The sequence below is a fragment of the Lycorma delicatula genome, chromosome 10 (assembly GCF_047948215.1).
Source record: "Lycorma delicatula isolate Av1 chromosome 10, ASM4794821v1, whole genome shotgun sequence".
NCBI classification, from domain to species: domain Eukaryota; kingdom Metazoa; phylum Arthropoda; class Insecta; order Hemiptera; family Fulgoridae; genus Lycorma; species Lycorma delicatula.
Genome location: NC_134464.1, coordinates 26,145,545 through 26,170,608, shown reverse-complemented (window position 1 = coordinate 26,170,608; position 25,064 = coordinate 26,145,545). Strand labels below are relative to the sequence as shown.

At 28.9% G+C, this 25,064-nt stretch overlaps 2 protein-coding genes across 8 annotated transcripts in view; one reads left to right on the top strand and one right to left on the bottom strand.

Annotated features, from left to right (window-relative positions):
- LOC142331664 (regulator of nonsense transcripts 2-like) overlaps nucleotides 1–8,830 on the bottom strand; it is a 90,782-nt gene extending 81,952 nt beyond the window's left edge. For 5 of the 6 annotated variants that reach the window (XM_075377689.1, XM_075377685.1, XM_075377688.1 and 2 more), the window contains exons 1-4: nucleotides 7,279–7,369; nucleotides 5,601–5,742; nucleotides 3,829–3,990; nucleotides 116–349 (exon numbers count right to left, since the gene is read on the bottom strand). In XM_075377689.1, coding sequence (XP_075233804.1) covers nucleotides 116–349; nucleotides 3,829–3,990; nucleotides 5,601–5,729 — 525 coding nt within the window. In that variant the 5' untranslated portion in view covers nucleotides 5,730–5,742; nucleotides 7,279–7,369. Of the gene's footprint in view, nucleotides 1–115; nucleotides 350–3,828; nucleotides 3,991–5,600; nucleotides 5,743–7,278; nucleotides 7,370–8,647 lie in introns of those variants that run through there. The other variant, XM_075377686.1, reaches the window with a different exon arrangement.
- Nucleotides 8,831–9,016: 186 nt separating this feature from the next.
- On the top strand, nucleotides 9,017–22,415 carry LOC142331667 (serine/threonine/tyrosine-interacting protein-like). Of its 2 annotated transcripts, none has more exons than XM_075377698.1 (4): nucleotides 9,017–9,269; nucleotides 10,890–11,146; nucleotides 15,141–15,329; nucleotides 19,596–22,415. In XM_075377698.1, exons 2-4 carry the CDS (start codon nucleotides 10,944–10,946, stop codon nucleotides 19,774–19,776), a joined length of 573 nt encoding a protein of 190 aa, XP_075233813.1. In that variant the 5' UTR covers nucleotides 9,017–9,269; nucleotides 10,890–10,943; the 3' UTR covers nucleotides 19,777–22,415. The 2 variants fall into 2 exon arrangements, with proteins under 2 accessions (XP_075233813.1, XP_075233812.1); XM_075377697.1 differs by having other exon boundaries at nucleotides 9,027–9,243; nucleotides 19,596–22,409.
- Nucleotides 22,416–25,064: the final 2,649 nt, after the last annotated feature.

Sequence of the window (25,064 nt, the reverse complement as noted above, 5' to 3'; positions counted from 1 at the left end):
AATATAACTTTTATAAAAACCTAACTAAAAACAAGGAAAGATAATAAACATAAAAATACACAAAATAATTTGCAATGAATCAGTTATACTAATTAATAATAGACTGGATACGCACAGGTTCCCCTTTTTTCACATTAATCAAAGTTTTTGTCCAGTACTCATGCAGTACACTTGAAAACTCATTATAAGTCGCATGTAGTTCACTACATAATGTAATTACAGCTTGAACATCAGTCACTTTAAGTTTAACATCAACCAATGATGCAGCTACCTCACTCAAGTATTTTGTTAAATTCAAACTGGCCAAATCCTTCAATAATCCATCCAGCTGGTTAGATGTGAAGTTCCTCTTAAAAAAAATAAAATAATATCATAAGTAGGAAATACACAACTATTCTAGCAAGACACTATACAACGTGGCTGTAATGTGAAATTAATAAATAAAAATAATCTTTATATATAACAAATTATCTGTTTCACTATAATTATCTCCAAGGCTATAAAGAAGCACAGGTTAAACATATAAAATAGATATACAGTTACATAAATATTATAGTTATTAACCATAATATAAAATTACAAATAATACTAACTTAGCTGTTCTCTAAGAACCTTTTTTTCTGTTTAGCCTCCAGAACCAACATAAGGTATTACTTCAGAGGATGATAAATACAACTGTAAATGAAGTGTAGTGTTGTACAGTCTCAGGTTGACCATTCCTGAGATGTTGGTTAATTGAAACCCAACCACCAAAGAACACCTGTATCCATGATTTAGTAATCGAATCCCTATAAAAGTAACTGCCTTTATCAGAATTTGAACCTTAGAACTCTTGACTTCAAAACCAGCTGATTTGTAATGAGTTTCTCACTAGACCAACCTGGTGGGTTTTTCTAATAACCTAGTTCTGTTTCAACTGAATAAATCTCACCACAAAAAAATTGTTTAATGATATTTAAGTACATTTTTATTTGTACAAATATTTTTATATAATATGGTAGATTTTCTGTAATAACAATCATCAAAAAACAAAACAGTTGTCTTTATAGAGTTATATCTTATGAGCAACTTGGTAGAATTAAACTAAATTACAAATAAAAAGTAATCACTTTTATTTTACCTGTTTTCCTACTATCACAGCAAAATAGATGGATAAAGCCTATACAAAGTAAAAGTTTGTTCTATACTTATGTGAAGAAAATGCAATCTTTTGTAACAAATAGCCCAAGATTTCCTGTAGGCCTTAATGGGAATTCTTCTTTTTAAAGAACTTTTAAAGAAAAATTTAACCCCTGCTTAATTTTATATTCACTTAATATTGTTCATCTGTTTCAACTTTCCAGACTTTCTTGGGTTAGGGCATTCCCCATAAATCTCTACCAATCCTTCCAAAAATCATTCAACTTCTATGATATTCTTTAGTTCAAGAAATTTTCTTCCAATTTTTTCTTTCCATTTTGCTTTAGATACCTTGTAATTGCATTCTCTTCTCAGCCTGAATCATTTCACTTATGTTCCCAGTTCAGTCAAGCATTCTAACAGTTCCTTCATCCTTTTACTTTTTGGTTGATCGTCCTGTTTCATTCAAGAACCTTTTCAAAGGTTCGATTTCTGTAACTTTCTTTCCCTTTGTTATCAAGATCCCAGCGGTAATACATACAGATTACCAGGTAGCAAGCTTAATAAGTAGCTCCTTTGCATTTTTCTGACACATCCTTATCTCAAACTAGGCTTATATGTTAAAAACTAGATGCTCTGAATTTTTGCTCACAATTTTTTTTCTAACTTAGTATATGATAAAGTTCTCCCAGGTCTTCACAACCTATTCTACTCATAAAAATAATGGAAAAAGTTCATATGAACTATGTCCTAAAATGCTTTGTTAGCAAGTTACAGCTAGTGAAATTTCAGTCGGATTTCAGCTATCCTGGTGAAATGTACTGAAATTTTTATGACGTCAATTAAGGGGCAGAATTAGTAATTTCTTATGATTTTTGAGCTGAAACATTGAATAAAATAGGTCCCAGAACCGTATGAGTAGTGGTTTTTGAGAAATCTGGGATGAAAAACCAATAAACTGGGGTAAAAACCCTGTTTTTTATGTTTGATACAATAACATTGTTTAATGGATAATAAACACATAAAACTTTTAAACGAAACTTGCAGTAAATTTAATTCTGAAAAAAAAAATTATGCAAGATAAGATGAACAAAACAAAGAAAAGTTCAAATTTTATTTAGAAACAGTACATTACTACATTTATCAAAAAAGTACTTATTTAATGTAAACAAAAACAAAGTTCTTTTTTGGTGATGTGAAAAATTTGTAAAAACAAAATTTACTGTTCAGAAATTAAAAAAAAAAAAACTGCAAATTACACAATTGAAAAATAAAAATTACTTAAATAAAATAATTTTTTATGACAGATAAAATAAATTATTTGAGATATTTATTATTTCAGAGTTGGCAATAAAATAAACAGGTGATCAACAATGCACAATACTGTATTAGTGTTTAAATCATTCTGTAAGCTACATTAGGTATAACGAGTACTGTGAACTGTGCTGTTGTTAACTAAGATTTTGTGTGAATTTTAGTTTGAACGTCAATGGTTTTTCATTGAAGTAGTGCTATATTTATTTACAACAGAGGAATACACTGATATGGTATTCAATTTTGCGTGTGTGTAAAGGTAATGCTGCAGCTGCTGCAGTAAAGATTGAAATACATTTTCTGAATCAAGATTCCACACCCATAACAATTAGCATGACTTAGCAATCTTTGGGAAACAAGTTCACTATCTAATATTCATATCAGCTGCAAATGATCTATCCAACGCGACACTATTATTGATAAAATTATTATTGATGGAGTTCAACAATCAAGGCATCAGTACATGACGTCTTTCTAAGATCAGAGTTTTGCATTCAAAAGGACACTTACAACAAAATAAGTTTTATCCTTATCATAAATAGCCAATTCAACATCTACACCCAGGAGATTGTCCACATCACGGAAAATAGCTTCTATTCAATTTAAAAACAACAGTACTCTTTTTTGATGGTTTGTTTTAATTGTATTATTTAAAAATTCCTCCCTTTTTTAAGCTATTATAATTTTGTTCTCATATATTTTGTTGAATTTTTTCATATCAAAAATAGTTAAAATCATAATCTCCTACTGTTCACCCAATATTGTTAAAACTCATGAATGCTACAACAAATCACCAGCCTGGTAAACCTTCAGTAAATCTATGTTAAAAATGTAGGAAAAAGTATTACCCAAAATGGAATCTGTAGAATGAGACAAAACTAAACAATTATTATTTGGAGAAAGCTTCAAAGCCACCTCTGTTTTACCCACAATCCATAAAAATATTAGCTTCTCTTTACCCAGGATGAAACCATAGCATTACTGATCATGACTTTGCTTAGGCCTCTTAAACATGATTCACAGCAACAAATTGGTTTTCCTCTAAATTTAAAGGTAATATCCAAGAACAGACTCAAGTTTCCAAACTGAGAGATGGTAAACTTGAAATGTACTAAACTTGATTGTTCACAATCAATGGCCTTATTAATACAGATGACTGACTCACTGTCAATAAAGCAATAAAGTTTACCACTACCACCACAAATCCAATTAAGTGTCACTCGGGAGTTAAAATCAGTTAGGACTATAACTCTTCAATCATAGTTTGCACATAGGTTCCAGCTAGCCTTACGGCCAAGCCCTGAGTTTCAAGATTTAACACCTACAGCTTGTAGCTTGTGGTAGTGTCAAAAGAAGAATACCCAATATTCTATATAAAAAAATTAGGAAACTCACCAATTTACGAACAAAAGCTGAATTTTTTTTAAGGCTTGAATCAAGTTTAGCCAGCAATGAAGAATCAGGCCTTAATTTGGCAGCACTATGATTCCTACTGTACAATTCTGTTTTATTTTTTAACCTTTGTTTCACATCTTCAATATATCTCAATAACTCCAGCTGAAAATAACCAAGAATTAATATATCACTGATTCAAGTTAAACTAAGACAAACAATTTTAAGAGATTGTTTAAAAGAATTTCCTAAATAATTTCCCAAAAAAAAAATTATAGTGAATGTAGAAGTCTTCCACAGTGAATTAATCATAGAGACTAAACATACATTCTCAAAAGCAGGCCATATATTAATTTTCATTAGTGCTGTTATAATTTTACTTTAGTTTTATTATAAACTGTAACTATTACTATTACATTTTTTTAACAATAGCAAGTGGGATACGCATTCCTGCAAAGCTTAAAATTATGATGTGCAAAAGCTTTTCAGTAAAGAAAGATGGTGATCACAGAACTTCAATTTCTTCCAAGGAAACTTTTAATTTAATCAACATTTCTAATTTTTATTCATTTTCCCACATAATTTATATTCATATTTTTCAGGAATGTAACTTCAAGTTAATATAGTTTAAGGCATAAATTATACTGTTGGTCAGAATATCTTCAGCTGCTTTGGTTGCTATTATAATAACCTCATCTACAAATTCCTCATATCTATTTTCATTATTTTTTTGTAAAGTGTTAATTATAAAATGAAAATACCTATTTTTCTTTAGTATATAGATTTCTATCAATAATAATGCACATATTTGCTTCTAGACTGTAACTTAGGCTAACAATAAACACACTCATTTATTAACTTCTATGAACCATTTAGAATATTTACACCATAAACCACATACCATTTATGAAAAACTGCTTGACAAAAACATGTTTTGCTTATATGTACAAAAGTTCAAATTTACTCTATATAAAAGCATCGCAATTGATACATATGTGGTTGAATGAATATGACGGTCTTCAGTGGATAAAGAACAGAGAATGCCTCCACATAAATAAGAACAAACACAAGAACAAGAGATTTTATTACAGAACAATTTATTATTAAACTCAAATTAATTAATCACAATTTATTTTTAATCAGTATGGTTTTCTTATCTGTTGTTCAAAACTCCATTGTTACAATTATTTTAAGAAACTCTATTATGCTGAAATAGGGATTAAAAACTATACACAGATTAGTTTCTTGTAATTAGGAGAAAAATGAAAAGATATAAAAATAAAGAAAAACAAGAATTATTTCTGTGGGAAAACTCAATTACACAGGGCTTGAAATGTTCTTGTGCAATAAAAATGAACTGCGTGAAAATCAGAAGAAACAACATCAAATCTGAAGAGAATTTATAATATATGTGCATCATAACTTAGGAAATTATTAAAACTTGCTAACAGCTATAAAAAAAATAAAATTGTTAACAGATGTAATAAAAACCACTGTAAAGTAATAAAAAAAATACATGTTTTAAAGGTTTTTAATTCAAAAAAAAAATTCCCATTTACCTTTTTTAGACTCCATATAGATGCAATGATCTAAATGAAACTTAACTATTGATCATTTCAAACAACCAACCAATCAATTAAAATAATAATTCTTTATCATAGTTAATCAGAAACAGTCAGTTGACAAAAGATTATTATAACTACTACAAATTACCATATTTGAAAAATGTATAAATACCATTCACACTATAGCCAAAATAATAACTTATGACATACTTTGTTTTCATCATTATCAGATGTTAAGTCAATTCCACTGGCATTACTATCAGTAAACAAGTTATCATGTTTAACAGAGATGCAACTGATTTCATCAGATGATGGCATGTAATTCATGCTAGCAGTCATCTACTGTAGAAAACTGAAAAAAAATATAAATCTAATAATTTATTATATTGGAATACAAAAATAAGCTGAGAATATATAGACCTATTAATTATAGTATTCTTCAATTATGATTTAATGTTCCATCAAAAGTCAATTTAACTTAATATTACAACTTAGCATTAAAAATAACAATAATTATGAATTTAATTAGTTCTGTTAGGCACTATAACCAAAATGGTTTTAAATGTCCCAACATAAAACCCAAAATGTTCTCAGAAATATCATATGCTTGCTTAAGAACAACCATTTCAGACCAAATTTACAAAATTCAAGATTAAAACACAGTTTTCATAAACTGAATATAGTGTATCACATTAGCTCGTTGATCACACAAAAATCTACATGGCTGAATGCCATGTGAGTGACACCTCAATGAAGTTTAGCTAGAGTACTGGTGAAATTGTTAATTGAGAGAAATGAATTGACCAGTACTTCCCTTTTCGACGATACTTTATAGATTACTGCAGTAAGATATAATGTACCAATCATTGTAAAATAATACATTTAAAATGCAATATACTCTAGATAAATTTTGGATCTTTTCTATAGCCAAACAAGATGTTATTGCAAAATACTTTTTGTTGCTAATCTTTTTAATCGCATATCCATTCTTACACATATATGCTAAAAGTATTATATTTCTGTTTTAGAATTCTTTATTATTATGATAAAAAAGGATAGCCATTATGTTCAATGCAGTGGCAATAAAAATGTTTGCAATGTGACTGAAAGCATTATAACATGTTTTGAAAGGAATAAATTTGCTTCAGTTGATTTAAAAATCATTAATTGGCATACTTTTCATTATTTTGTTTAGAAATTACAAAAGAAAGCAGTAATAATCACAAATAAATAAAACAAAAGGCAAACTATTATCATGTAAACATTCTGACCAATATTTTTTTTTTATAATTTTCAAAAACTCACTCCATTCCACCTGGACACAAGCACATTACGATAACTTCAATCAAACTGTGCATACGCTACACTAATCCCACTAAACTACAAGAATTTATTACATAAAAAACTACTGAACCCAACCTCAACCAAATAATTTACCAGTTATCCCATTATTGCTTTTTGTTATACAAGATTAATTCTCCAAGTTGGGTTTAGTTGTTCAATTATTAATTTACCATTATTTAGAACTACGTACTAGGAGCACATTCGGTTCACAGAAACAAAATGCAAAAACCACTAACACTACATTTGCCAATTTATTTCAACGAGAAACAAATTTTAATTCAAATAAAACAAATGAACAGTAAAAACCAAAACAACAAAGGCTAACATTTACAAATTCTATTTCCAGCGGCTTTACCAATTATTTAATACGCAGTTTTTCAACGAGATATAAACAATCGCACGGATAAGTTATGATGAAATTAAATTAGTGTTAAATATTTACAATATGATGTAATTTTTCACGTTTTATTAAACTAACGTAAAAAAATGAGTAGCTATAAACTTACAATCAGGTAACCATTTATAATACTTGATTTTCTGTTACCTTTAAAATGACAGAAGCAGCTACTTCTTCATCAAATAAGGATTCGGTTGTTACGAGTAAAAAACTAATTCTGTTTTCAGATATCTTCAAGCTATGAAGAATAGTAAGAAGGAAAAGAATGAATAGAAAATTTACCAACGCATTTGGTGACGGAGTTGAGAACTACTATATTTTCGTTATGATACTAAATTCTGTGTCGTTACAACAGTTTATCTAGTCAGTAAATAAAGTCGTCAAAAATATTATTCATCTATCTCATCCTGCTAGAAAATGTTCCTTTACATCATAAATATTTTTTCTTCCTTGTATAATAAATAAATATCTTATTGATAAATATGTGTAAAAATTGTCTCTTACATATGTTTGCGTGTCGTCATCGTACGTTGTGCACCTTAATCAACAAGATGCGTGATTGTAAGCAGCCATGTTTAGTCATTAATTCAATGTAATGTATCTAAAAGAAAATATGTAAACACAACAGCAACATAAAATCCAAGCAAGATGGATATCGTGTCAATAATAAAATTTAACATTCGCAAGTGAAATAAATAAATTAGTTAAGAGATGTATAACTATTATTACTTTGTAATGAACTCCTTAACCTTACAGAAAAACTTTGATGGCACAATATTTTCAAATTACCTAATTTGTATACACCGACTTGGAAATATGCTTAAAGTCCCTTGTAAATGTACTAACTACACATAATATAGATACCATCTATACAAGTCTCTGTATTAAGTACCATGTTCAGCAAACCTGATTGATATTCATCTAGAAACTACAAATACAAAAAATAAACATATTAACATTATACAAAGATCAAAAAATTTTACAAATCACCTCATGGAATTAAGGTACACAAATGCAAATCTATTAACAGCAAAACTAATATTGATGTTTTTCATAAAAGATTTTAATTCGTGAACTCAACACATGAGGATATATACTTTATATTTGACAGAAACAACATAAGTAACAATCAGTTGAAATCAAATAAACCATCAAATGTCATGCTAAACGGAGGTTCATTACCAGTTTAAGAGAAGCATCATATTCAATACCAATGGATAAGAAACTGACTTAAAAAACGTCTGTTAGCATATTTCCATGTATTTGGTAACACATAATATTCTATAATGATTTTAATTTTGTAAAACAAGTTAGAGGGTTCAAAGAAGGAAGTAGGTAGTGGTATTACGTTAACTTGGAATACATGTTAGTTTATTAGCATATATATATATATATATATATATATATATATATATATATTTCACGCTAGATTAATATAAAAAAACACACACACTGTGTGTTTGTTTAATCTTATTTTGATAATAAAAATGTACCTTCGGCCTACGACTATACTTACTTCTAAAGCATAGAAAACTACAGAATATGACCAACTGAATGAAATCATTAGGCCACGTTGATTAAACTATAATAATTGTGGTTAGCTAATGAAAGCGGCACTACGTCTCAGATTGTATAGTTACATCGGACTTATCCATTTTGAAACTGATCCTTATAATTTTAGCCGTAGTTAATTGAAATAGTCTGAAGGTAGCGTTGTAAACAGAATCTAAAAATTTAACTTCACAATTTCAATTATGATAATAGCCTTATCAATATACTGCACTTAAACAGGTGTAGTTTTGGTATTATGTTTTATTCGGTTTTTTTTTAAATTGCCTTTGAAGAATGTGTGAACAAATACAATTACTTAAACGCCTACGCATAGTAGAGAACTGAATATCTCTTTCGTAATGTAGAAGGCTGTGATCATCGTAAAAGGTAGCAGGGGGTGTTTATCTTGCCCGTTTTTAAACTTCGGTCAACTTTTGTATTGTTATTGTACTGAATGATGTAGTTGAATTACATTAATCGGGCCGTATTTTAGTTTGTACGTTATTCAGGCTTTCGGCAATTATGATTTCTGTATCTAATAGTGTGTGCCAGTATGGTGAGGTAAGGCTAATGGGTTTTGTTGTTTAGTAAGTTTCTAAAAACATTTACTTAATTTTATTTAAAAAAAGATTGTAATGTTATTGTAGATAGTAAATTTTCGTTATATTTTATTTATTGAATTAACAGTAACTGATATTCAAGAAAGATTTTAAATTTATTACTTTAACCTAATTGTGCAGACGATATGAAAAGTAGACTAATCCTAATAAGTTTAACAAATTTAAATTAATGAAAATACAGTTGCAGCACTTACTCGTGCTTGATTAACAAACTAAAATCCTTTCACTCAGATGTTGACTATCTTAATTTATTGTGTTTGGTGGGTAATGCTTAATAATGATTGGGAGATTATTTATATAGTGGAAAATTGTTACGTTTGAATCTCGTTGATTACTTGACCAATTTGTACTTTTAGTAAACTATTTTTATTTTAGAATGATTCAAACATTTTGAAAAGTTTAAAAAAATGTCTTAAATTTAGAAACTATTAAATTAAGACAAAATTCATTAAATGTGAACTTCAGTTGATGTAAACTATGTTGATAAAATAAGATGGCAAATTGTTATAAAAACTGTAAACTACAAAATATGTATTAAATAACTACAGTAACTATACTAAAAAGTAGAAGTTATTATTCTGCATTAAAGCAGTAATTTTTCTGAGTGTAAATTCTCTGTTTTTGGCCACATGATCTAGACAAGAAACTAAACATTTACCAAGAATTGAAACCCCAATGTGAATTATCTTGAAAATGTCTCTGTTTAATTGTGTTATTGGATTGGAGTTTTTGGGATTTAATTAACTTTTTACTCTGTATAATGTACTTTATGAAATAATTTAGCGAGTGTTCAGTTTGCATTTTGGTATAACTGTGACTTCTAATTAATTTTGATAATGTGTTCAAATGGCTGTTCTTTTGAGGTGATTGGTGTAATTTACTCTTCAGTTCTTACAAGTCTATAACTAACAAAAAGTGGTAGTTAATTGACTAAAGTACTGAACATGGTATGGACTTTAACATTGCACCCGCTTTCCAAACCTACTTTCTGATATTTAGATCTTGTGTTTTCCTAATATTAAGCATTTCTACTGTGTAATATTAAAGAAAGAAAAAAGAAGTGTAAATTGAGCAAGTAATTGCTCAGAATTACCAGCATTTTTTAATATATTTGTTAAAAATAATTACCATATGTATGTGTTACTATTTTTTAAATACATATGCATAAAAAACCATAAAACTACTTTTAAATTAAGAATAACAAATATTTAATCTAATTTTTATATTTGTAATAAAGCAAGATATATTAAAATAGAATGAAAAGAGCAAATTTGTTAAGAATTCTATTTAGGGAGTGATAAAGAAAAGTTTTTAATGTGCTTCCAGTTAACGTTTACAAGCATCTTTGCTAGTGGCGCTGTCCAGCAGAAATATAGGATATCAATCTACATCCATGTATGCAATTAAACTCCTTTTTACTTTTTGATTCTAGCCTTAAATTAACCCAGTACACCTCAACCAAGAGATACAACAAATTAAAATGCTGATATTCTTTTTTTTGTACCCAGGATTATATTGATTCTACATTCTTGAGTGTCTATGTTTTATATTCATATGTTTATTACCATTATTTTCATTTTATTGTAGGAGCGAACAGAACAGTGTGGTGGTGTGGAGATCCATTTTCCTGTTCTGCCTGAAATGGTCAGCAATAACGAAGAGTGGACTTACACAATGAGAAGAAAGATGCAGGAAATAGTTCCTGGAGTATATCTGGGGCCATACTCATCTGCTATGAGAACAATGTTTCAAGTGTTAAAAGAGCATGGCATCACACATATAATTTGTGTCAGGGAAAAAATTGAAGCACATTTTATCAGACCTAATTTCCCTAATGACTTCAGGTAATCTATTCTTCTATACTATTCTATAAAGATGTAAAGTTTGCTTGTCTATCTAGTAATAATTTTAGCAACTACTGCACTATTTAAATAAAATCCCTTGCATAAAATTATTTCTGGATAATATATGTTTTACAATAATTTTTCTCCTAATATTAATAGTGGTATTGCAAGTAGTGAGTTGTTTCTAACACATTAGCTGCTGTGATTTGCATCAGCATTACTCAGGATTGATTTACATATAAGTCGTGAGATGTATCTTGAGTAAGCTGGGAGTACTCAAGATTCCATTACAAACAGGCCATGAGTAGCCATGCTGGTTTCTCAAGCACACTGTTATATATCTTGATATCTTGGCTTGTTTTGAATCCTTTTTTGTTTGTGTATGGCTTATAAGGAATGTAAGACAATACAATTGCACAGTGGCACAATCTTCTGACACTTCAATTTCCTGTTTTATGAACTACATTTATCGAGTGAGTGAGTCATTGTATGTTGTTAATGTTATTATTTTTGGTTACTTAGAAAATCTATATGTACATTGTAATTTTAAAGCCTAAAATTAATAAAAAATGTAATTTTATTAGAAGAAATTAATTGGGAGAATAATGCCAGTGATACTCACAGTACATGAATGGTACACCTTATACATACAAAAATATGCCTTAAAAATTAAAAAAAAAATTGTTTTTTGTACGGCCTGACAAATAGGTTTTCCCTTATACACTGTGGCACCAGAACTATGTATTTTCTTATACATTACGGCAGCCAGTGAATTAACAAAAAGGAATAGACTAGTTAAGTCTGTGAAGCATTTAAAAGAACTGAAATACAAGAAGTACAAATCAGTTCATTAGTAGCCGATTGTAATTGGTAGTGAGAATTTCATTACCAGTGCATTTCATTCTGGTTTCCACACTGATGTGAAATAGTGGAACTCTTTCACTGTTCATTTTTGTAGTAACCCTAGGAGATATGTTTTTATTCTTTAGAATACTTATGTTTTTTCTGGTGTCACTTGTGTCTCCTGGTAGATCACTTAGAATTGTTTGATTGTGACATCTGACATACAGTTATAACTTTATATAATATCCTCTTGTTTTATCAATTTCTGTTTGATTCATTATAGTGGATGTTTGAAAAAGGAAGCAACCTTATGCATGAGTAAATTTTTACTCAGTTTGTCAGTTTGGAAAAAACTGTATTGAATGTTAGTTGCTTATGAGCAGTTGACATATCCTTGTTTTAGAGTAATGCTTTCCAGTGTTGATTCCTTTGTGATATTTGGATTGTGCCATCTTTCAAGGATGAGCATATAGTTATTGTATAGAACTATTTTTCATGTATATCTTTCAAATAAATTGTATGAAAGATGAGTTAAATTGAAATTTCCTCAGTAATGTATTCTGTAATCTGTATTATGTTTGATATGTAAATTTTATGAAATTGGTGATGTACTGAGTCACATGGATCCATTTATCTGGATCCTGAATTTATCTGGTTTTACTGTTAACTTAGGAAGTTATTAAGAATTTAAAAAAGTTCATTTAGTTTGTTTACCCAAAAAAGTTTTTAGAAAGTTAACATACTACATAGTATTTATAAAATGTAAAGGCAGGTCCTCCCTACAAGCTGGCTCTACTTGCCTCCTCTAACCACCATGCGGAACATATGCTACTGGTTGCTATAAAAGTAATCTGTGCATTCCATTTAAAAATAATTTTTATAAATAACTGTCACGTCAAAGAAAATCATAACATTATAACCTATAATAAATAAATAACTCATTTCTTATACTTTTGTATTACATCATTTTTACTGTTTATTTGTTGCAAAACCTTAGTTTAACATACTTGAAAAACATATACTTTCAAGAAATAAATTACTTCGCCTACATATTGAACAAAATATTAGGCACAAAGAATTTTATTTGTAATAAAGTACCAGAACATATATCATTATAATAGTGATGTTATAATTAGATACGGTGCAAGTCATTGCAAATTAATGTGACTTTTGGATTGCACTAATTTGGCTACTTATGTTATGAGCAGTAGAGAGGATGCCATAGCGAACTATGGATTTATTTTCAGATATTACAAACATCATAGTTTATCAGTTGCTGTGTTAATTTCCGGGTTATAAAAAAATATACTTTTTACGTACCACATTGCTGTTTATGACTGAAAAAAGTGGACCATAAAAAAATCGTAATTTCAATATACAGTTGATGAAAATATAGTTAAACGTGGTTTTACTTGGGTAGTTTCATAGACATTTAGAAGTCAAATAAGAGTGATGAAAGAGCTTCCTTTTTTTTATTAATCATCACACATACATAAAATTGGTGTTTGGTGTGCAGTTCCTGTCTCTATGTAACATGTAGTTAAAATTTCATACTACTACATGTTGAGGTTTATTGAGACAATCTAACAGTTCACTTTTTTGATAGAAGAAAATTAATAAGAATGTTGGTGGTTTGAGCAAGATGACAATACTTGTCACACTGCTAGAAAATTTATATTCATGTTAGAAGCATTTTTTTGTGATCATTTGAATCACAAAAGACTTCTGGCTGCCTAGTTCTCTAGATTTTTATTTTGTGAGATATTTAAAATGTATTTTTTAAAAACTGTAGTCATGCACTTGAATTGAAAACTAACATTAAAAGTGAGATATTTAAAACTTAATAAACAAGCAATGGAAAGTGCCTTCCTTATATGTCTGAAATGGGTCAGAATCCATCCAAATTATAGGAATCACTCACTTTTAACATATCTTGAAAAATTAAGTGTATTCCTTCAGTTAGCTGTTTTGTTAGATGTGATATTCTTTTGCTTTTCACAGGAAGTAAATAAGGTTTTAATGTACTTTTTTAATGCTTAACGGATATCTGTGTAATGATTGCAAAACCAGAATAACTGTAATTTTTTCTACATGTATAAATATTTTTAACATATTGATTACATATCATTACAAAGACTTCAAATAATTGTTATAAATTATTATATGTAGTTTAACTTTAATTTATTTATATATAACATTGCTATGTGTTGTAAAACTCTATGCGTGTGTGCATCCAACTAATGGAATAAACAGAATATTTTACTTATATTACTATTTCCAGAGAATAAAAAAGAGAACTTATGAAATAATCTTTTTTTGTTAGTTTTATGAAAATAATATTTTTTCACATAAGAAAAAATACACACATTACACCTCTGTGTACGTGTGTACACAGAGGTGTAGGTATATGGGTAGGGGATGTGTGTAGGTATACACACACTATACTTCCAAATGTAAATGTGTTCATTTCATCTTACTTGTATGTGTGTCATTTCTGTTCATAATTTACAATACAAAAAAATCACAGTTATCATTTCTTTAACTTCTGAGTATAAATGTCATATAGTTTTAAACTTTATAACATAATAAATATTTCTATGAAACTTTACTACATATATATTATGTAAATATATTTGTACAATTCAGCAATTTGGTTCCTTAACTGTACAAAAAACGAATTTACTGATACTGAAAAACACTGTTTGTGTTTTCATTTCGTAGAATTTTTTGTTTTATGTACTTCATTCATGTAGTCTACATGAAAAGAGATTGTGCTGTTTAAAGTAAAGATTTGTTATATTGGTAAAAGTTGTAAATTTGTAGTACCCATTCAATTATAAGACATTTCCTTACACGAACTGTTAATTCATAAAATAGACTGCTAAGAAATTACATGAAGCATAAAAGATTCTAGTAACTATTAGTCCTCTGTCGGTTGATCCCCCTTTGTTATTGCCTTTTTCTATTCTTGATTCCTTCTTCGTTGGACAGATTCAACTATAATTTTAGCCTGCCATCATACAAGTCCCATCAACAAATCTGAGAGGCAGAAGTAATAAACCTAACTGTAGGTAGGATTGCTTATCAGATGACCTACCCCAATCAATCTAATCTAATTAATTGCAGTTTGAGCATGGTTTTATTGTTTTAGGTATTTAGTATTGGACATCGCTGATAATCTTACTCAGAGCATTATTCCATATATTATTATGGCGAAAGATTTTATTGAAGAAAGTTTGCTGAGTGGTGGTAAAACATTGGTACATGGGAATGCTGGCATATCAAGAAGTGCTGCATTAGTTCTTGGCTACATTATGCAGAAATATGGATTGTCTCTTAGGTAAATATTTGTATGAATTTAGCGATTTAAATTTACATTATAATCATGAACCTGCTTTAGACTGGGATCGTGTCCCTTGCACAACAATTCTCATGTTTTTATCCTGGACACAGTCTATTAGAAATGGAGGGAATTATTTCTTGATTCTGCTTTTAAAAATTATATATTTTTATTCAAATTAACAAAACAGAACAAATATAATTACAAGTAGCAATTATATATGAGAAGACAATAAGTAGTTAAATAAAACACCATTATCCAGCAAATAAAAAGGTTACCTTAAAATAGTAATAATAAAAGTATAATATCTTATAAATTATTTGCTATCATTGATTTTTGTATATCAAACAATTTAGTTCAATCATGTAAGAAACCTTGGGTACATAATTTACAAAGAACAAAGAAATAGATAGTATAAGTCATCTTTTCCTTATAAAAGACCCAAATTGTTCAAAACATTTTGAATAGAATATGAAAAAGATTTGTTGAAAAAAGGATTTTAAAAGTATTTAATATGTAGGGTTCCATAGCACTATTTGTCACCTTTTCCTTCGTCCAATTGTTATTTGGTCGGGCTGCAATAACATCCCAACCCCTGTATGGGAAGATTCCCACCTTGTGACAATTCCAGTCGCTACCCCCTCCTGTTCATAGGGCTCCAATAACTCATCTTGATTCTCTCATATTACCACTTCAGAAATGTCTCCTCACTGATTCTCTTTCTTCTTTCTTTTCATACTCCAGCCATCTCTTAGTTGATTTTCTTTTAGGTCTTCTAATTATATTTAGATTATAAATATCTTTACGAACTTGGCCATTTGGCATTCTCTGTAAATGCTTATATCATCTTAGCCTTCTCTGTTTGATTCCCTACAGTAGTGCTCTGCATTCTGTCCTCCTCTTATTGCAGTAAACCTTACTTACTTGATTTATTTTTTAGTCTCCTAAGGTTATACATTAAAATAGGGACAGGTGAAAATCACCTATTAACATTTCATTGGGACTTTCATTTGGGATATGTATAAACTTTTTAACATTTTGGTTAAATCCTGATTTTCTTTGATTCCTGATTGTTCTTCCCATCCCAAGGTAATCGCTAATGCAAATCTTTGTATTTGTAGACTGCCCCTTCCATTTCCATTAAAATATTATGCTTGTTAAATAGTCAAAAGCACAAAAAATTGAAATTTATTGGAAGTAATATTTAACATTCACAAAGGTAAATAAATATGCTGCTGAATTTGCAAATCTTATGCTGTGCCGATAGTTCATAATAAAGCAATTAACTTTAAAAGTAGAGTTCTTCGTTTCTGAATATTCATATTTTTATTACACTGATAGACAAAAAAAAATTTGTTTTCTGTTTCTCTAAGTATGATGCCATTTCTTGAATTGCTTTTTTGTGTACATTACAGGTTTGTAAATACAATTTTTCTATCACTCTTAGTTTTAAATAAATTATGCTTAAAAAAATTAAGGGGAAATATAGTTAAAATCTGTAAAATTTATAATTTTGCATGGCCACACCTACGTTAGCATGAATTCAGTGATGCTTTTCTTTTATAAATAGCCTCAGGCACATCCCAAATTAATGTCCAACAGTAATCGGCTAGTATGTTAGTATTCATTTCCTTTTATAGCAGCTTTCCATCATCAAAATATTTTTGTGGAAACATTCACTGTGTTTGTCACTTACATCTCCAAGGTTGTCCAGGAAAAAATCCAGATGTGAATGGAGGAAATGTATTTTCAAAGCCATATTACATCCCATAGCTCTATATGAAGCAAGAAATTGATCAACAATATCATGGCAATTGTCGGATTTTGGCTTGCCGAGAAACCTTTTGGAAACTTCTTTAAATAAAGCCCAAGCTGCACTTTCTACATTATTTAACATTGAATTAAATAAATCATCTTTGACCAGCTCTCTTATTTGAAGACCAACAAATAATTTTTTTTCTTTAATTTTTACTTCACTTATATTTGGAAATTTCTGTCTGATGTACAAAAATCCAGGACTATCCTTTTTCATTGCTTTTACAGAATTTTTCATTAGTCCTAGCTTGATATAGAAAGGTGGTAAAAATATTCTTTTGGGTTCAACTAAGGACTCATGAAAAACATTTTTCCCATTTGGAGTTAAGTTGTCTCATTTCTTCCACTCTTTGGTAACATAATGTTTATCCCTAGCTTGGCTGTCCCATTCGTAAAGAAAACACATGTACTTAGTATAACCTAACTGCATGCCTAACAAAATAGCTAACTTTCAGATTACCACATGTGTTCCAGCCATGTTTTTTATAATCGTACGTCTGTTTCAAATCAATACCATAAGCGTTTGCTATCGAAGGATATTTGTTACCGTTGTGTAATAGAACCACTTTTAAACTATACTTGGACGAATCTATGAAAAGACACCATCTTCAGGTCTATAAACTCGCCCTAAGTGCAGTATAAGCTCATCAACATTTGTGCAATAAACCAAATTATTTTCATCAATGAAGTACCGAGAAAGTTCTTTTTATCGGCCTGGAAAGCTCGAAAGTTTTGTATTTTTTTAAGTAAATTCCAACCTTACAGTCTTGATCCTAACAGTTCAGCTTGATTTTTGACAAATTTAAATCTCTAACCAAGTTATTTAATTCACCTTGTGATATATGATGTAGCTTATTGGAAGATAATTCAAAATCAAAATCATTGTTGCCTTCTTCAGTACTGCCTGATTCTTCATCGCTGCTTTTGAAACGTACATTCACAGGCAGCTCAGGAAGTGGAATAATTTTACTGTGAGGCACAGGCCGAATTGCAGTTTCCAATGAAGGATATTTTACAGTATGTTTAGATTTTTTAGAAATTCCAGATAAACTTGTTAAACAAAAGTAACAATCAGTTACGTGATCCTTTGGTTTATGCCAAACCATAGGTACATCAAACGGTAAAGCCTTCCATGTACCTTTCAGCCATCTTAAATATATAGAGCAATTAGCGCGTACTATATGAGGAGACCGCATCTTATCCTGATCACCAATTTTACACTGCAAGTACAAATGATATGCTTTTTTAATTAAAGGTGTAATGTTTTTTTCTATTTGATTTTACAGTAGACTCACCACATACATAACAAAACTCACTACGTACATAACTCATCACATCATTTACACAATTTCGAGGCATTTTGACACTGCACTGTTAACAAACTTAAGACAGCAATAAGACTGAACAAAATTAATTCATTCCTAAATCCAGCGCTTAATACAAACAACACAGCTGTGTTTTTAGCTACATGTTTTGACCTGCACAGACATGATTAATCTTGTCCATGAAGGCTCACTCTTCAGTATTAGATATGATGTCATAATATGTGAACTATGATATGATTTATTCTTTGTCTAGTATTGTTTATTTATAGCTTACAAATTATGTTAACAAAGTTAAACAATAAAAAATGAGCTCACAAAATACAATATAGGTGCTTGAAATGCTAACTATACATTGAAAAATGAAAAAAATCCTTTAATAAAATTAAAAAATTTTTCAATAATGGTGGGTGATAGAAAGATTCTGAGTTCATATTCGGTTTCAACATCAAAAACAGATTAAAATCCTGTATCACATGTTAGAAAACAAAAATTATGTTTATCAGTGTTATTGCCCATTTAACCTAGATATTTACAAGATACTCTATTAATATTTTGACTCTAAGTCAGTTCTGGCATTGTTATGTCTTTCCATACTTAAAACAGTTTGAATATTTTTTCATTTGTTTTAAGTCCATATGGGCTTAAATAAAAATATTATTATATATATAATATTTTTATATTAATTATATTTTTTCAAATTATTCTATAAGTACTTAAAAGCATCTATCTTTTGAAAGCATATTTTGAAAATATGCTTTCAAAAGATATTTTTGGCTGTCTTACAGTGGTGTTCTACAAGTAATTCTATCAAGTTTTCATGTATTAAAAAAAATGAAATATAAATATTGAGCAATAAGTTAATTATTAAATTAATCAGAATATGAGAATTTTAGTTACTAATAGCTTTGTTGTAAATGAACTAGTTGTACAGGATTGTGAACCCAGGAATGTAGATTTTTTAATTTATTTTCAGTACTATGACCAATTTGTAACATTTGGCTGACTAATCTTCTTAATTAAAATCACATTTAACAGTTTATAATACAAATTATACTGGGTAAGTGTAGTATATAATTGGTGGTAATCATGATTACATTAATAAAGGTTGCTTTGTTCTTAATTACAGGAGAGCCTTTCAAGTTGTTCAGCAGAAAAGGTTTTGCATTAATCCCAATGAAGGTTTCATGGCACAATTATCAGAATTTGAGCCAATTTATAAAGCTCAACTAATAAATCAGCATGGGCAAACTTCTGCTGAAATATGTCATCGCAATAAAAGACCACTCGACTGTGTTGATGATAGATGATCTGTTATTAGGTTATAAAAACAGCATACACAAGTAATGAATGTGTGTGAGTTTGTGTGTGTGAGTGTGTGTATACATTAAAAATATCTGTTATTTGTGTATGGTTATGTCTTATCGTGTAAATATTTCTCTTGTGTAGAATTACAGACACATTAAGGTGTACATGAAACTCATTATGTTATAGTTGATCACTATAATTGTTTCCTTTTTTTAAGTGATAATTTATACTATCAATAATGACCTGCAGCGGGATTTTTATATTTTATTTTTTAATGTAATATTAAAATAACGTATTGAAATTATTAATAATATGATTTAATAATGTTGGCTTCTTCTCTGTGTATAGATTTGTTGATTTTGATTAAGACTTTTTATAATGTTTACATTTTATCTATACTGTTAAAATTGAAAGGATAAATGATTGTTGTGTGAATGCAACATTATTATTATTATTGAAATTTTGCATAAAGTATTCATTTAATAAAACAGTCGTTTTAAACTGTTCTTAAGTCTTTTGTTGACGGGCTTATTTTATAAACATTGTTTTAAAACAACCCAATAGGAAAACAATAATTTAACAGAGTTAATTATTATTTTTTTGTTAATTTAAAATTATACATATACACGTGTAATTATTGTGTTTCTAAAAGATCACACTACTTTTTGTCATTTTGTGTGGTTCACACCTGTGTTTTTTTTATCTAAATAATGTAAGTTAACTTTTACCAACTATTATACAAATTGGTATTTGTCAATAATATGAATGAATCAGTTTTTGATTCTGATGCAGCTTTTTTGTAATGAATATAGCTTAGATGAAGGTAACTTTAATGCACTTAATAAAAACTAACACTAAAATATAAAGTTTATTTATTTTAAATAATCCAAATTTGAAAATCTTAATTGGCTAACTCATCCTGTTATACCTTATGAGACTTTTAATAATTATCGTGAATTTAACACACTTGACAATAGTGTGTTTCCCTATTGATAATTAGTTTAGTTATTTGACTATCTGCCACACTATGTTTTCTTACTTTATATTGTTTTAAGCAGTATAATGGTATTAATGTGATTGATTACATGTAAAAAAAATAAATAATATTTGTATATTACTTATAAATTTCATGATTACAGATGCCTTTTAGTTTTATATAGTGTATTATAATGTATTCTTGTAGTATCTAACAGGCATGAAGTTCCAGTATCACTTAAATTGACAGATTTGATATGATTTATGAGATACTACCTACATTTATTATTTTGTTAATGCGTTACCATGCGAACATAATAGGAAGTGCTAATTTAAAGTTCATGAAAACTGTTTCAAAAATTATACTGTCACTGGCTTATAAAGAGTATAACAACTTTAACTTTATAATTTCCACTCTGGTATGTAATTAGAGATCTGGTTTTGGAAACAAACATGGTTAAGGACAGATTTATTTACCAGAAGGTAAATTAATGTACCAAAAACACAAGAAAAGTAGTTAGTAATAACCTCCCAATAACAATGTTCTGTAGACACTAGCATGTGCTCTTTGTAAGAAACATCAAATGAATTCCTATGTTAATTATAACTAAGAAATTAAAGTTTAAAAAAAATAGTTTGCTGCTATTTTTATGATTTAATTCAGATACTGTAAAAAAAAGTTTGTTACGTTTTATTACAATAAATAGATTTAGTTTAACATATATTAATGTTTATTTATTAGTGTACACACTAAACCATTAATGATTCTTTAAGAACCGTTTTACCCATAAATAACATCAAATCTAATGGATAAGTATGATACTGGTCAGCTTAGGTTATGGACTTTTAAATCTTTGTTTTCTGTTAAAATGCAATTAAAATACCAAGTGTAAAAAATTAATGTTAAAATAGAAGTTGATCGTTTTAGTACCATATATAGATTACTGCAATCTAGTGAATTATAATAAATGACTAGGAAAAAAGCGGGCTTACGGCCTGTCATGAAAATGTTGCATGGTTTATGTTTCATTACATGTGATTTTGTTAAATGTTTTTGCCGATTGTAACTGAATAACTTTCATGAATTTAGTGTACTAACAACAACAAAAATTTTTGTAATGAAAAGCTTCAAAATCCTGAAATTTTTAGCTGTTTCTTGTGTGATTTTTTTTAACATAGCTCTAACCCAAACATTTTCCTTTTTTATCCCCAAAACACAAATATAATTTTAGATAGATTGTTCATATCAAGAAATGTAAATTGTTTGAACAAATGAATCGTTTGTGCACTACATGCAGCCGCCCGGATTACCACCATTGGTCCCCACTCTGCACCAGTAGGAGCTAAAACAAAAATGTGAGTGCATACAACAAACAAGCCCATGCACAATCCTTTTTTATGGGAAAGAAATAAAAAGTTGATTAGTACATTAAGTTATAGATAGGCTCCTTGTATTTTTGTTCTACAGCTGAATAAGGATTAATAAACAAGTTATAGTTTAGTAAACTCTCCTTTTGTGTGAATTATAAATATATCTATGATAGTAGCAAGGAAGTAAAGTATTATTTACACGATAATATGGTTGCAATTGATCACCTTTTTTTTATTTACTTAATTTTCTTTATAACATTTCTGTAATGTAATAATTTTTTTGTTGAGCCACATTGTAAGATTATCTGGTTGTCTATTAATTAACGTGGAAGGATATAAATAATATATTTATTAATCCAGTTTAATTTTTAATACCTTTGAAACATCTAAGTAGCTGAAATTAAAATAACTAAATTTGATTAGACATTTATAGCAATATTTTTAATGGCTTTTATAAACTCTTATGTATTTTCTGTTTTCTTCTTCTGTTTTTAAAAGATTTTTGTCTCGGCAGATAAACTTAAGATGATTATAATTTGTTGATATGTATACATATATATTTTTTTTCATCCTTTGTGACTGTATTGGATCACTTTAGTCGGTCCATTATCCAAATCTCTTCTAAGGACTGTTCAAGCCTTGCGGTCTTCCCTGTACTTTTTCATACATTCCAATCTCCGTGTCCTTTCTGGTGTTGAAAATATTCATGTTGTGAATCTCTTTCTTGTGATTGTTTTTGTCCTTGATTTTTTCATTTAATTTTATTTTCTTCTAGTGTAAGGCCAATTTCCTTCAGATCCTCTCTTATTTCTCTGATCCATTTGCATCCTGAATTGGTGTTTTTCGAGTCGAGATAGTACTGTACCAGCTGTTTCAGAAATCTCAAATCTTGCATCCTCATGATGTGTCCAAAGAATTCTAGTCTCCTCTTATGCGTGGTATCAGTGATGGGTTCTAATTCTTAGCACGTAACTTGTTGGACACAATCCACCACTGCCTATCTTTCTGGTACTTTTTGTTAATGCAGATTCTTCCAGTTTTTCTTTAGATTTTCTGGAGTCTGTCGGTTTTTGATTATTCATTAGGAGGTGAAAGAATGTTTCTGCTGCTTATGTGGTTTCGGTTTTTTAACTGTGTTGATGTGTCTTATTTTTGTATGTATGGATAGACAGACACTTTTTTACTGTAAACATACCAGAATATTTTTTGTGCTTTTGTTTATTCTTGTTTGGATTGAGGTTTTTTTGATTAGGTTGTTTTGTTTTCTTCAACATATTTAAATTGGGTTACTACTATTTTAACTTTATTTTGTTTATGTTTACTTTTTTAATTGTGTTGGTTTTTGGGGCATAATTTATATTTTTTTTAATGATATTTTTGAGGCCAATTTTATTTGCAATGTTGTGAAGTTGTAATATCTGTGTTTTAGTTTTGTTGTTGGCATTTACTAGCAGTGCCAAGTCATTGGTGAAACTAAGGCAAGTTTGTTTTGATTTTTGGCCTATTTTTATTGTTGGGGAAAATTTTTTGAGCCATTCCCTCATTACCATTTCTAGAGCACACTTGAATGGTAGCAGTGGAGTCCATCACTGTGGCAGAGTCCTGTTTTGATCTCAAATGGTTCCAAGAGTTCACCCCGAATTTCACTTTTGACTTAGTTTGTGAGGGTCAGTTTTATCATGTTTATTTTTAATTTGGGATGTTTTCCGAGGTATCAAAACTTTTAGAAGGAATTCTATGTGGATGGGATCATATGTTTTCTTGAAGTCTAAAATCATATCACAATTTCTCTGCTTCTTTTTCTTTTGTAATCCATTATTAGCTTGAGATTCATAATGTGGTCTGGACAGCTCCTCCAAGGTCTGAAACCTGCCTGTTATTCTCCTAGTTCTTTCTAAAGTTGTAAATTGATCCTGTTGAGGATGATTCTTAAAAGAATTTTTTATATTGTCTCTAGGAGTGAGATTCCCCTGTAATAGTTAGGGTCTGTGTTGTGTAGTGGGTGAATGAGGGCTTTTCCTTGAATTCACATAAAATTTTAAGACTATTGGGTTTTAATTGTACACTACTTACATCGTTATTTTAATCAACCAGTTGTGTAATTTTGTAACTAATTAAACAAATTTAGTAAAACTCAGAAATCAGTTTGACTCATGTTGAAAGTCAGTTGAGCATTGACGTCATAAAATATAGTTGCTGCTATTGTAGATTAAGAAAAGAAATTCTCTTTATCTGAAACTGTACGAATCCCATCTATTACATTTAAATGAATTTAATATTATTCTATGATATTTATGTCTTTTTTAAAAACTCTGATCCATCAAACTACAAACACTTATTGTTACTGATAGATTAAAACTAGTGTGTGAAATCAATCTACATTTTTGAAGAATATGCTTTAATTTTTTTATGATATAAAAATAGTTATGGTAGTGCATAAATATTATTATTTTTTTTAAATTAATTGTTAAACTAAAATTTCAATAGACAGAACCATTAAAAAAAAAATTGAAAATTTCTATCGGCTACAAAAAAAAGAGGCTTCAATCTATCTCGTACTACAACGAAAATTTAATTGAAATTATGAAACTGTATAGGAATTTAAAACTGTTAAAAAACACGTGCGTGGTTCAGTTTATAAAAGTTTGTCTAACTCTACTTGTAAATAAAACAGTAAATGTTTTAAAGAAGCGATTAAAATTTTTAAAATAGACATTGGTAAAACTTCTTAAATATACACTTTACATTAATTTTTTGTAATGTATGCATTAGGAGTTGAATAATGGAATAATTTGTTTGCATTATTATCAGTAAACTCTGATGTTTTATAAGCTTCTAGTAATGGAAATGCAAGATTAATAAAATGTACAATATGAATCTTCAAATAGATTTAAAAAGTGAAAAATCTAGAAAACAACAAAAAGGAACAATGGAAAGAATTTTT

What these genes read in the sequence shown, in the direction of transcription:
- LOC142331667 (XM_075377697.1), top strand. Translation starts at nt 9,205, where the DNA reads ATGATTTCTGTATCTAATAGTGTGTGCCAGTATGGTGAG. An exon ending in AATTTCCCTAATGACTTCAG is followed by an intron (nt 11,147 to 15,140) that starts GTAATCTATTCT and finishes TTATTGTTTTAG; the next exon opens with GTATTTAGTATTGGACATCG. An exon ending in AAATATGGATTGTCTCTTAG is followed by an intron (nt 15,330 to 19,595) that starts GTAAATATTTGT and finishes TCTTAATTACAG; the next exon opens with GAGAGCCTTTCAAGTTGTTC.